The sequence below is a fragment of the Podarcis vaucheri genome (assembly GCF_965113315.1).
Source record: "Podarcis vaucheri genome assembly, chromosome: 11".
Lineage (NCBI taxonomy): Eukaryota > Metazoa > Chordata > Lepidosauria > Squamata > Lacertidae > Podarcis > Podarcis vaucheri.
The window spans coordinates 9,493,802-9,506,938 of NC_138749.1; the positions used below are offsets into that span (position 1 = coordinate 9,493,802).

General features: G+C 45.6%; 1 protein-coding gene across 6 annotated transcripts in view; it reads right to left on the reverse strand.

The window, feature by feature from the left end:
- LOXHD1 (lipoxygenase homology PLAT domains 1) overlaps window positions 1–13,137 on the reverse strand; it is a 196,146-nt gene that overhangs the window by 25,938 nt on the left and 157,071 nt on the right. For all 6 annotated transcript variants that reach the window (XR_014224459.1, XM_082241742.1, XM_082241744.1 and 3 more), the window contains 2 exons: window positions 2,899–3,084; window positions 212–339 (listed from right to left, as the gene is read on the reverse strand). Coding sequence is in view for 5 of the 6 variants with exons in the window: in XM_082241742.1 (XP_082097868.1) it covers window positions 212–339; window positions 2,899–3,084 (314 nt within the window). In the remaining variant the exon portion in view is untranslated. The remainder of the gene's footprint in view (window positions 1–211; window positions 340–2,898; window positions 3,085–13,137) is intronic.

The window sequence follows — 13,137 nt, forward strand, 5'->3', positions numbered from 1 at the left end:
GGCAGGGGCCTCAGTCTACAGGTACCAGGACCAGGAAATCCCACTGGCAGCTGTATGAGAGATCATGATTTGCCCAGGGATAAACTAGGCATTTTCTCAAACCAAGTCCAACACAATGAACCCACAAAGACCAAATGGCCCTCCAGGGGCTCAAGAATGGACTCTGGCATTGGGAGCTCTGGAACAAGGAATTTGGCAAAGTCCTGCTTACCTGACTCCATTTTTTTCCAGCTGCATCTCTTCAGAGCACCCGTTAGATCCAAAGAGCACTATAAAAATACCAGCATCCGTACCGGCATATTGGACATCGCCAGTCACAACGGTCACTTCATAGAGAATCTGGGAAGAGATTAAGAACTTGTGATTTTAATTTCTGTAATTAAAATAATTTTTTAAAGAAATTACGTACTGTAAAAACCCCCACCAAAGACCAAGCCACAATTGTAATAAATAGAATGGGCTGTGGGTGTGTCAAGGGCTCCTTAGGCTATGCATGGAACAAGGCTGGCTTTATGGGCAGAAGGAACTTTCAGGTAAACGAAGGGATTAGGGTAAAAAAATGAAAATAATTCCACATTAAAGAGAGGGGAAATGTCTTGGAATCGGTTGTCCTATTGCACCCACCCCCCCCAAAAAAATGAACAATTAATTGGTGGAGCTCCTTGCTATGAGTGATATGGAGATAGTCTGTAGTTTGAGCATTTTAGGGGGATAAGGTCCATCAATGCCCATTGGCCATGGTAACTTCTTCCCTAGAAACTGACCAATTCAAGGGGCCCTTCTGAGCACCCCCGCCATACCTAGGGCCCATGTTTTTAATAGAATGGCCCTCGTTTTCACAATAATGTCTTAATTTAGAGTACGATCCATCACATTCGAGGCGGAAGGCTATAGTTATTAAACTACAAGTCATTACAGTGGTACCTCAGGTTACATACGCTTCAGGTTACATACGCTTCAGGTTACAGACTCCGCTAACCCAGAAATAGTACCTCAGGTTAAGAACTGTACTTCAGGATGAGAACAGAAATCGTGCTCTGGCGGTGCAGCGGCAGCAGGAGGCCCCATTAGGTTAAGTGGTGCTTCAGGTTAAGAACAGTTTCAGGTTAAGAACGGACATCCGGAACGAATTAAGTACTTAACCAAAGGTACCGCTTTATATGTGTTGGGGCACCTCCAGAAGTGCTGTGGGGTTTTTTTTTGCTGTGCATTTTCCAACATGTTATTGACAGAATAAAAACACAAAAGTGATGTTATTTATACTGGACCATCTACACATTGGTTGTTCTGCGGTGTTTCCTGTCATGGGCCAGGACTCAGCTTCACCTGCTGAGCAGCAGCCTGAAGGAGCAAACGGCAAAGTGACTCCACCTGCTGCTGATCAGCTTTCTTGCTCCCGATGAGAACCAGCTAGCTCCAGATTTCTTAAGCAGGGTTTCCAGCCTCAGTCGGTTGCTGGAAACAACGTTCGTCATTCCTGGGCAGACCTTGCTGCTTCTTGTGACCATGGACCCTTGGCTTTCTTCACTCCCGGATCATTTGACTATGCGCTCTACGTGGGGCTACCTTTGAAGGTGACCCGGAAACTACAACTAATCCAGAATGCGGCAGCTAGATTGGTGACTGGGAGCGGCCGCTGAGACCACATAACACTGGTCCTTAAAGACCTACACTGGCTCCCAGCACAATTCAAAGTGTTGGTGCTGATCTTTAAAGCCCTAAACAGCCTTGGCCCTGTATACCTGAAGGAGCGTCTCCACCTCCATCGTTCTGCCCGGATGCTGAGGTCCAGCTCTGAGGGCCTTCTGGTGGTTCCCTCCCTGTGAGAAGCCAAGTTACAGGGAACCAGGCAGAGGGCCTTCTCGGTAGTGGCACCCGCCCTGTGGAACGCCCTCACACCAGATGTCAAAGAGAACAACAACTACCAGACTTTTAGAAGACATCTGAAGGCATAACTACTGAGCTGGCAGCACAGGATTATGACATTTCCCTAATGTTACTTTATTATTGGAATCTGGAGGAGGACTACTGTACTATAGCGCAACCAAAGCAGGACACCCCAGGACATTAGCAGTGTGAAGAGTTACAGCATCAGGAAGTTATAGGACAGGCACCTATTGTAAATGAAGCAGCATGCCTACCCTGAAACATTCACAGACATGAATAATGTTGAATTATAGCTGCCCTGATACCATCTTGGGTACAAATAATCATGAATTCACAATAATAAAAAAATTCTGCAGGACAAAAAGAGTTCCTTTGGTGGTCCGCCAAAGCCACCAGTAATTTTCAAGTGGTCTGGCAAAGGCAGGAGAATTTGAGAACCACTAGTTCCCTCCCAGAAAAAAGTTATATTTAGATGCAACTAATGGACTACATGGAAATGGCGGAAATGACTGGCAGAATCCGAGACCAGGGAGAGGAGACGGTGAAGGAAGATTGGAAGAAATTTAAAATATACTTGCAGAAATATTGTAAAATTTATGAATGTTAAGGACATTGAAATGAATCGCAGGGGTTTTAGCAACAAAGTAAAATGTAAGATTGGATTAAAAACTGATAAATTAATAGGATATGAACTTGCTGAATTAATCTTTAAAAAAGGGATACAAGAACGGGAGACGTGAGGAAGTCCGGAAAATAAGCTAATTGAAGATGAGAAATTAAGAAAGAGGGAATTTTTGTTTTTTGTTATTATATGTGTTTTTATCTCTTTTTTCTTTTTCTTTTGATGTGTTTAATGTCTGTATTTTTGTATTGTATTTTTTGTGATTTTGTATTTTCTTTGTCTTTTATTGTGAAAACTTAATAAAATATTTATTTAAAAAACAGAAAAAAAAGTTATATTTGCTTCAGAAGTGGCCGGTGAGAAGTATAGGGCAAGGTGATACAACAGACCTTCAGGCCAACGTTGACACAGTCTGCATCCAGGATGTTGTAGACCCGCGAGGTAAGTCCATCTCCCATGTCTCTGGCCAGCCAGCACTTGCAGACAAAGGTATACATGACACCTTTGGTGGGCACAATGATGGTTATTTCTTCCAAGAGCCAGGAGCTTTCTGGTGTGGCACCATCATGACCCACCTAGTGGAGCCGGAAAGGAAGAATCACTGTTGGTCAACATGAAAGCTTGGGCAAGGCGATTACACAATGATGGAGAGAATGGCACCATGACACTATGTAAAGGTAAAGGTAAAGGGACCCCTGACCATTAGGTCCAGTCGTGGCCGACTCTGGGGTTGCGGCGCTCATCTCGCTTTATTGGCCGAGGGAGCCGGCATACAGCTTCTGGGTCATGTGGCCAGCATGACTAAGCCGCTTCTGGAGAACCAGAGCAGCGCACCGAAACGCCGTTTACCTTCCTACTTGCACTTTGACGTGCTTTTGAACTGCTAGGTTGGCAGGAGCTGGGACCGAACAATGGGAGCTCATCCCATCGTGGGGATTCGAACCGCCGACCTTCTGATCGGCAAGTCCTAAGCTCTGTGGTTTAACCAACAGCGTCACCCGCTTCCTGGTTTTTTTTATTTCATTTCATTTCACTTTTAATTTGTATACCGCCTTTCTACTCAAGGTGATTTACACAACAAAATTAACTCTCAAAACATCGGCAAATAATAAACAGATAATAAATAAACAGAAATTCACTCTAACAATAAAGACACACAACTTATAAAATGATTTTTAAATACTTATATTTATCAGTTGAAAATGGGTGTGGCACGAGGAATTTTTTATTCTGAAAATTTGACCCAGAGAAAAAGGGTTCCAGAACCGCAGCCCCACTGTGTGTTAGCCACCTGGGTGGGGGTGGGTGGGCAGGGGCTGAAGGAGACACACAACCCACAGGTGCAAACCACGGCGCTTGACCTGTGCGTGCCTCAGTTCCCCCACCCTCAGGAATCACTGCTGTACTTTATTTCATAAAATTTATTGTATGTTTCCATGTATAACACGCTCCCATGTATAAGAGGCCCCTTATTTTGGGGGACTCCAAATTAAGAAAATGGGGAGAGATTGCCCGGAGTTGTTGTTCAGCTTTTTGGGGGAGGATTGCCCAGACTTGTTGAGCTTTTTTTAGGGGGGATTGCCGAAAATCGCACACCCGCATAACCTGCTCTGCCACTCGCACACATCGCAATATCCGCTTATCGTCTGTCCCCTTGCTGGCAGATGCCGCCAATCGCCCGCCCAACTCATGCACCAACAGCCAGTCAACACCAGCCCTTGCCGCAGCCACCAATAACGCCCAATAGCTGATGACAATCTCAGGCTTGCGGCAGCAGCCAATCACACGTCCCTCCTATGCACTATCCATGTAGAAGACGACCCCATATTTTTAAACTAATTTTTAAAAATAAAATAACCTCGTCTTATACATGGTAAAGTACGGTATATGCTACAATGCCACATAGCCACTGGGCTGCTTTGTAAACTTCTATTTATTTAATACATTCATGTGCCACTTAATTACTTGCATTTCTCAGCAGGGCCTATAAAAACAATCCACGGGAAATGGGGAAAACAATAAAACAATAAAAAATGGACACTACAAGTGAAAGTGAGCGCGATGGAAATGGAAAGACGGTCATGTTCACAAGTAGCACGAAAAGCGGGAGGTGGGGAATATGTTTGTGGAAAAGGGAATCTGGAAGAAAAAGGAGGCAGCTTAAAATGTTTGTGGAAAACCTGTAAGCAGCATTGGTTTAGGTCTACCGACCAGCTCTTTGATCCACGAGGGACAGAGTGAAGAACATATTTCTATAGCTCTGTGGCGCTTCGCAACCATTCCCTGAACTCGCACGACCCTACTTAGCTCAGAGAGATGCGAATCCTCTCAGCCGGCGCTGTCTGAACTGTCTGACAAACTGCTAACAGTTTAGACTCCTCTCCAAGAATCTCGCCGCATGTCACTGCTAAATTACTTAAGAGATTAATCTCGGGCACATTCTTATCAGCATAATTATGTATCCCAATCACTTCAAGGGAGCCTCTCCCAGTCAATCAGCCCTAATGAACAATCTGCTCACGAAAACACTGGAAAGCCTGACAGTTCATCGTGTTCAAAGCAAAAGTTGTTCCGTATTAGCAGAGGCGTCCAAACCCTTTTGGCTTCTCTGATTCAAGTGGGGAAATTAGTTCCCAGTCCACCCTCCATGTGATAAGTCATTCCATCTGAAACAGCCGATAACTTGTATATCTCCTCCCACTACAAACACAAATTTACACGAAACAACTGATAACTTTATCTAACTGTTTCAGCCATCCCTCCCATTTAAGGGCATTACCACCCGGCTAAAGGCTGCATAGCTGCAGAAAATTACATCTAATCGCCTTGGAAACTGAGCGATTGACAGGGAGACTGGCAGGTGCTCACAATGGGGGAGGAATGCAGTTCAGTTTGCATTCCTAACAGGCATGTACCTAATTCGCTGCTCCCAAAATCACGCACGGACCCAAACTGTGGCTGTTCTTCAAAAGGACTTCTCCAGATTTTGCAGTGCATTTCTCAAACCAAGCAAATTGTGCAAAAGAAACGCATATATTAGGGGAAGAGGTACAGAAAACACATGGGTTAGTGGAAAAAGCCCCCCCAAAAATGCACCATAAGGGTGCTTGTTTGTTAAACAGTTTATATTAGGCAATACTGCCTATAAATTAAGAAAAAGGCAAACTAAAATGCGGGTGAATTCTCATGAGAACTTAAAAATGCAATCTTATGCGAAAAGGTTGCAAAAATGAGAAATCAAAACTGACAGATTTTGTCCTTCCATAGCAGATTCCTGACATGGGATAGGAATAATGAAAATGGCTTTGGTACCCATCATTGCTACCTCTCCAGCTAGCTTTTGCTCAGTCTCTGAAAGTCACAGAATCATAGAGTTGGAAGGTAACCCCCCCAAAGATCATCTAGTACAACCCTCTGCAATTCAGGAATCTCAACTAAAGTATCCATGACAGATGGCCATCCAACCTCTGCTTTAAAATCTCCAAGGAAGGAGAGTCCACCATCTCCCAAGGGAGACCATTCCACTGTTGAACAGCTCTTACTGTCAGAAAGTAACCAATATGATCAAGGGTCTGGAAACCAAGCATTATGAGGAGCAGTTGAGGGAGTTGGGTAGCATGTCCTCCTGGAAAAGAGGAGTCTAAGAGCAGAGACATAACGTTGCCAACAAAGGTCCACATAGTTAAAGCTATGGTTTTCCCAGTAGTGATGTGTGGAAGTGAGAGCTGGACCATAAAGAAGGCTGATCGCCAAAGAATTGATGCTTTTGGATTATGGTGCTGGAGGAGACTCTTGAGAGTCCCATGGACTGCTAGAAGATCAAACCTCTCCATTCTGAAGGAAATCAGCCCTGAGGGCTCACTGGAAGGACAGATCCTGAAGCTGAGGCTCCAATACTTTGGCCACCTCATGAGAAGAGAAGACTCCCTGGAAAAGACCCTGATGTTGGGAAAGATGGAGGGCACAAGGAGAAGGGGACGACAGAGGACGAGATGGTTGGACAGTGTTCTCGAAGCTACCAGCATGAGTTTGACCAAACTGCAGGAGGCAGTGGAAGACAGGAGTGCCTGGCGTGCTCTGGTCCATGGGGTCATGAAGAGTCGGACACGACTAAACAACAAAAAGAGCAGATATGATAGCCATCTTCAATATCTCAAGGGCTGTCCCATGGAAGATGGAGTGAGCTTGTTTTCTCCTGCTCTGGCGGGTAGGACTTGAGCCAATGGCTTCAAGTTACAAGAAAGTAGATCCCATCCTAACATCAGGAAGAACTTTATGGCAGTAAGAACTGTTCGACAGTAGAATTGGACTCCCATGAGAGGTTGTGGATGCTTCTTCACTGGAGGTTGTTAAGCAGAGGTTAGATGGCCATCTGTCATGGATGCTTTAGTTAAGATTCCTGAATTGCGGAGGGTTGGACTAGATGACCCTGGGGTCCCTTCCAACTCTACAATTCTATGATTCTATGGACTACAACTCCCATTCTCCCTGTCCATTGACCATGCTGGCTTGGGCTGATGGGAGTTAGAGTCCTAAAGATAGGTAATTTATTACAGTCGGAGAGCAGCTTATAAAACACACTTGGGTGTACAATCCCAGAAGGAAAACAAACATTTAAAACAACGTACAACAATAAATTTAAAATTTATAAATGCGATAAGCATATAGACACTTAAAACTTTAAGATAAGCTACTGCAGAGAGATGACCCAGAGTCACCCATGGAACAGAATTTGGGGATTTTCTTAACGAACTAGTTTGGTTTGGGGGATGGTCTGCTCCTACAGATCTGTACACAGAATCTGGCGACCATCCGGGTCATCTTACGATCTTTGCCTAACAGGAAAAGGTCAATTTTTTGCTTTTCCAGGAGGTAGAGTCCTATAACAAGTAGAGGGCCCCAGTTTCCCCCTCACTGTGTAGGGACATTCCACTCCTCTTACAGGTAGAATCTTCCATTTCCTACTCAAATTTATGAATGGGCAGTTTCTGTCCATTTTTCATTCTTGTACTCTGGCCTACCTTTCATAGCTCATTTCTAGGCTCTCGCAAGCAGAAAGTGACCCTGTCTAGCTCCCTGCCCCGGGCATTCAGGGAGGTCTGGCAAATCCCAGCTGGCAGAGACACTGCAAGGTTGCAATAATGAGACATGATGGATTTGTCAAAGGGGAAGCTGGATTGGATTAGCCAAAAGACCATTCTGGCCAGATGGAGCAAAATGAGAGAAGACGCAAAGCCTCAAGGAGGTGGAGGTGGTGGTGGAGGAGAACAAGAAAAGCTGAAGAGTCAGGATAATCTAATAAAGGCCTTATTGGTATAGACACTACAAAGAATTTGGTGGCAAATGAGGCACAATCCAAATAGACAAATTTGCGCACAATATCGATTTGGTGTTGGCATCAGTCTGTCTTGGGAGACAAGGGAAGAATGTGCCTTTGGGGGTGAAGTCAACCCATCAGAGTGTCACAGCGCCTGCTGTGGCTGTAGAGACTCGTATGGGAGAGACATGTTTGGTTGCAGCTGTGGGAAGGTGGACCCCTGGACGGTTAAGTCCAGTCAAAGGTGACTATAGGGTTGTCGTGCTCATCTCGCTTTCAGGCCGATTGTCCACAGACAGCTTTCCAGGTCATGTAGCCGGCATGACTAAACTGCTTCTGGAGCAACAGAACATTGTGATGGAAACCAGAGCACACGGAAACACCATTTACCTTCCTGCCGCAGTGGTACCCATTTATCTACTTGCACTGGCATGCTTTCAAACTGCTAGATTGGCCGAAGCTGGGACAGAACAATGGGAGCTCACCCCGTCGTGCATATGGGACAGAGCAACTGGAGCTCACCCCGTTGTGTGGATTTGAATTGCTGACCTTCTGATCAGCAAGCCCAAGAGGCTCAGTGATTTAGACCCCCCATGTCCTGGGGGAAGGTATAATTTATTCTAGTTGATGGGCAGACAAGGAACTAATGTAGAACATAAAGAAACCTTTTGCCACTAATGGCAGCCACTTTGATCAGCTGACTCTGTTTCCCGAACTGTTTCAGCAGCTATTGCCCCAATACTTTAAAGCAGTTCTTTGCAAGCATGAGAGACAGGTGGGTCATGTTGCAATACTCGGCGGCTACTATCCTCAATGCCTCTGTTGTACCTGCACTGTTATGTTGCCATCTGTTTTGGTGATGCAGTGTATTCTTGTTTTGAGTGCTTTTTTCCTACATCTATTTGCTAATAGTCTGGAGTTTTTCCCTCCATATTCATAGAAGCGTTGTTTAGAATATAGAATGCTGATCATTGTTTTGTTGATTTCTAGGGAGTCTAGTTCTCTCCTTTTTTGTTCTATAAGTTGAAGGAGTTTCTTGGATCCTGTTTGTTTGTAGCATGATGAGAGGGCAGTGATGTCTTGTTCTATTTGGCTAATTTTTGAGAAGCTTTGTTTTTAAAGGAATGCTTTCTCTTTTATGCAAGCTCCTCTGGTGACTGCTTTCATTGCGTCCCATGAGAGGGGGGTTGTTATAGTGTCTACATCATTTTCCTTGAAGTAGTTCTGGAGAGTTTTTGTGAGACTCTCTCTGATTTGTTTGTTTGTAGTTAGGATGGGACTGATGGACCATGATGGGGTGGTTTGTGTTCCTGCTCCTATTTTAACGGTGACATCTACTGGGGCGTGATCTGTGATTTTAATGTTACCTATGTTTGTTGATTCCACTGAGGGGATCAGACCCTGTGTGAGCAGAATGCTGTCCAGTCTGGACACTGTACCATGGCGTCCAGATTGGAATGCATAGCTGGTGTCTCCCAGGTTTTGCTCACTCCAGATGTCTTAGAGACCCCTGTTGACGGAGGTTGGGAATCACAAGTGGGGAGAATGTAGCTACACACCCAGGCACTGCTGGCAGGCATCTCTGGTTGGCAACCGTGAGAAGAGGTTACTTGATGGCAGTGGTGTAGCGTAGGTTGCCAGGGCCCAGGGCCACACTGGGAAGGGAGGGAAACGGACGGAGTATGCATGCACATTCAACTGCTTAACAGTGTCCGTGTCACCCAGGGATCGCAGGCACAGAGATACAAAAAGAAGAGTCATGCCGTAGTCTGGAGCGGTCACTTCCTAGTTCACATGGAGAAGCCATTTTTAACGGAGCCCAACAATGGAAGCACAAAGCTGTATTATGGCAGTACCGGGTGTTGAAATATTGCACCCCTAACAATTTTGTGCCCGGGGCAACCATCCCATGCCCCCCCATGCTATGTCACTGCCTGCTGAATTGCCTTACCCCATAAATGCCCACTAGAGTGCTTTGATCTGTAGAACTGGCACTGTTACAGGTGCAATAAGACTTGCTCTGCATTTTCGTGCAACGGCACCTAAACTTTGGAACTCCCTGCCTATTGACTTTGGACAAGTGCCTTCACTGTCTGTTTTTGGCACGTCCTTAATGTTATGTACTGAAGTTCTCACCCTGGGCCAGCAGGGGGACACTGTAGATAGTTATGCAAATGAAGGATCGAAAGTGACGTTCAGTGATTGGATAGTTAGTATGCAAATGAAGGATCGAAAGTGACGTTCAGTGATTGGATAGTTTTAGAAAGTTGTTACAGTAACAAGGTACTGGAGCTGTATATAAGCAGGCTGACTGAGGCCTTCAGTTCACTTCTGTTCTGGCATCGGAATGAAGAAGAGCTGTTTGAAGAATCGCTGTGTCGTCTGATATGTTCACCCACAACTTAACACTTAACACATTTTTGATCAGGTAAGTCTATCTAGATCTGCAGAAGGTTTGTGTGTTTTATTCCTTTTTTAGCTACTGTCGCTTTAAACCATTTGGAATATTTTAAAATACCTGTTTTTAGCTTTTTTTAAAAAAATCAATAATTTTAATGGGGGTGGGGCAGGAAGCAGAAGGCATAGCATGCAAGAGCAACAAGGCTGCCTGCAGATGGCCGTCAGGAAAAAGCAAAGGTTTATTTTGCGGGGGGTGGGGATAAAGCTGAGTGGAGTGATTGTCTATGCAAATTGTGCCTCTCAAACCCTTTGTTGCATAAGGGTTCCTGCGCTGGGATCTCTGATTGGTGCACATTGCTTATGAGCCATGATTAATGCTCTCCTATGAGAGGTCTCCCAAGGTCTGGCAAGCTGTGAAAACAATTTCCATGTCGAGCTAGGAAATTATACAAGAAGTTCTCTTCGCTGCAGGCCATTTATGAATCCGATCTCTGATAGAGAGCAACACTTTGTCAAGTCATCATTCTCTCTCTCTCTCTTTTTTTTTACAGCATTTATAAATTGGAAGTGGTGGGGGGTTGCATAGCTGAGAACCGCCCCAAGCCGCGCACCACCCAAACAGATGCACACCAAATATAAGTGGTTTTTGCATTGGAATATTTTGCAGGAATCATATTCAGATGATGTGTGCTGAAGGGAAAGGAATAGGATTTGGTTAGGCATGCACCATTTGTAAGCCATCAAACTAAGACATCTTCCCACCTGCGCAGGTAAGGGAGTTACTTACGCGTCACTAAAAAGAGGAACAGAATCACCAAAAAGGAAGGCAAAACTGGATACAGAGCTGCATGAAATTTGCAAATGAAATTTATACGTATCAATGCAAATTTGGGGGACATGCCAACTAGGTTTTACTCAGAGTAAGCCCACTGAAATTATGGACCAAAGTTGCAATGCAGTCCTAACCATGTCTACTCATAAGTAAATCCTGTTGAATTCAGGGAGCCTTACTCCCAGGTAACTTCAATGGGTCTACTTTGAGTATTACGCTGGATACCAACCCCCTCCCCCCAAAAAAGTTGCTATACCTGCTTGGGCCGTGCTAGGTGACCTATTTATTTAGCATTCATCTAGATTTGTTTGCAGGGAGATTAGATGATGTTGGCTATTTAATGACCAGTGCCTGGCATGCTCTGGTCCATGGGGTCATGAAGAGTCGGACACGACTAAACAACAAATTTAATGACCATTTGTTTGTGGGGAGGTTAGGTGATTTTCTGTCAAGGCAAGTGTTATCCCACGCTTTATAGTTCACTTCCCCATCACTTTCCTTATTGCAAACAGTTCAGCCTTTTTGGAGGAGCAGATTTGTTGTGCAACACCAACCAGTCCTATGCACAAACACGGGCACACGCTCACACATGCAGTAAGAAGAGTCTTCATAGCTCAGAACAAGCTCCATCTAGAAGCAAGCACCTTGCTTTCCACAGTGAATAAACAGCTGTCTTAGGGAAGACCCAAAGCAGAACATTCTGCTTAGTCGTGGGTTTGCTGAATACCAACTTAGCTGAATACCAACCAAAGGAAACAGCACCCTTCCCCAGCAGTTTCACCTGCCAGATAGTAGTGCTGGGAGATATCCTGCATCTGACAATGGAAGTTTCCCATTGAAGAGGGGGGTGGGAGTTATGGAGCGCTAGCTGCTGGGGATCAGACCTGGGCTCAGCCATGTGTCCTTGCCCTCCCGGTGCTCTCCTACTTCTCTCCTCAGCAGCGGCAATGTTGGGACTCCTTTCTCCCTACCTGCCCACAGACTGTCTTCCCAGAGTGGTGCATGCTCTGGTTATCTCCCACTTGGACTACTGCAATGCACTCTACGTGGGGCTACCTTCGAAGGTGACCCGGAAACTACAACTAATCCAGAGCAGGGCAGCTAGACTGGTGACTGGGAGCGGCCGCCGAGACCACATAACACCGGTCTTGAAATACCTACATTGGCTCCCAGTACGTTTCTGAGCACAATTCAAAGTGTTGGTGTTGACCTTTAAAGCCCTAAACGGCCTTGGTCCAGTATACCTGGTCCAGTATACCACTCCCATTGTTCTGCCTGGACACTGAGGTCCAGCGCCGAGGGCCTTCTGGCACTTTCCTCATTGAGAGAAGCCAAGTTACAGGGAACCAGGCAGAGGGCCTTCTCGGTAGTGGCACCCACCCTGTGGAACGCCCTCCCACCAGATGTCAAAGAGAACAATAACTACCAGACTTTTAGAAGACATCTGAAGGCAGCCCTGTTTAGGGAAGCTTTTAATGTTTGATGCATTACTGTATTTTAATATTTTGTTGGAAGCCGCCCAGAGTGGCTGGGGAAACCCAGGCAGATGGGCGGGGTATAAATAATAAATAATAAATAATAAATAATAAATAATAAATAATAAATAATAAATAATAAATAATAAATAATAAATATTATTTATTCTTTCTCTCTCCTCTTTCTCCTCTCTTTTCGCGTGAGCTCTGGGGTTTTCCTGGCCCCAGAGCTCCCCTGGACAGTCAGCCTGGTGGCCGGGCGATCTCGCACCCCACTCAGTTTGGGTCGGGGGGCTCAGCGGCTTCCCTAGTTGATGCACCAGGTGTCCCTGGTTCTTTTTCGGTAGTGGCGGCGGCAGCGGCAGCGGCAGTCTCAGCAGCCAGGAGCCAGCCTGGTAGGGCAGTTGGTTCTGGCTGGCTTCAGGAGCTGCTCGCTGCCGTGGCGCCCACCATGTTGCCTCACTGGAAGTCAGAAGTTTCCCATTGGACACAATGACTTGTAGTCATCAATGGGCTTTCCCCCCTCCATTTGTTTACCTCACACTGCTTTGAAAGCCATCTAAGACAGTGACCATCTCCCCATCTTGCGGCGCACTGGCACACA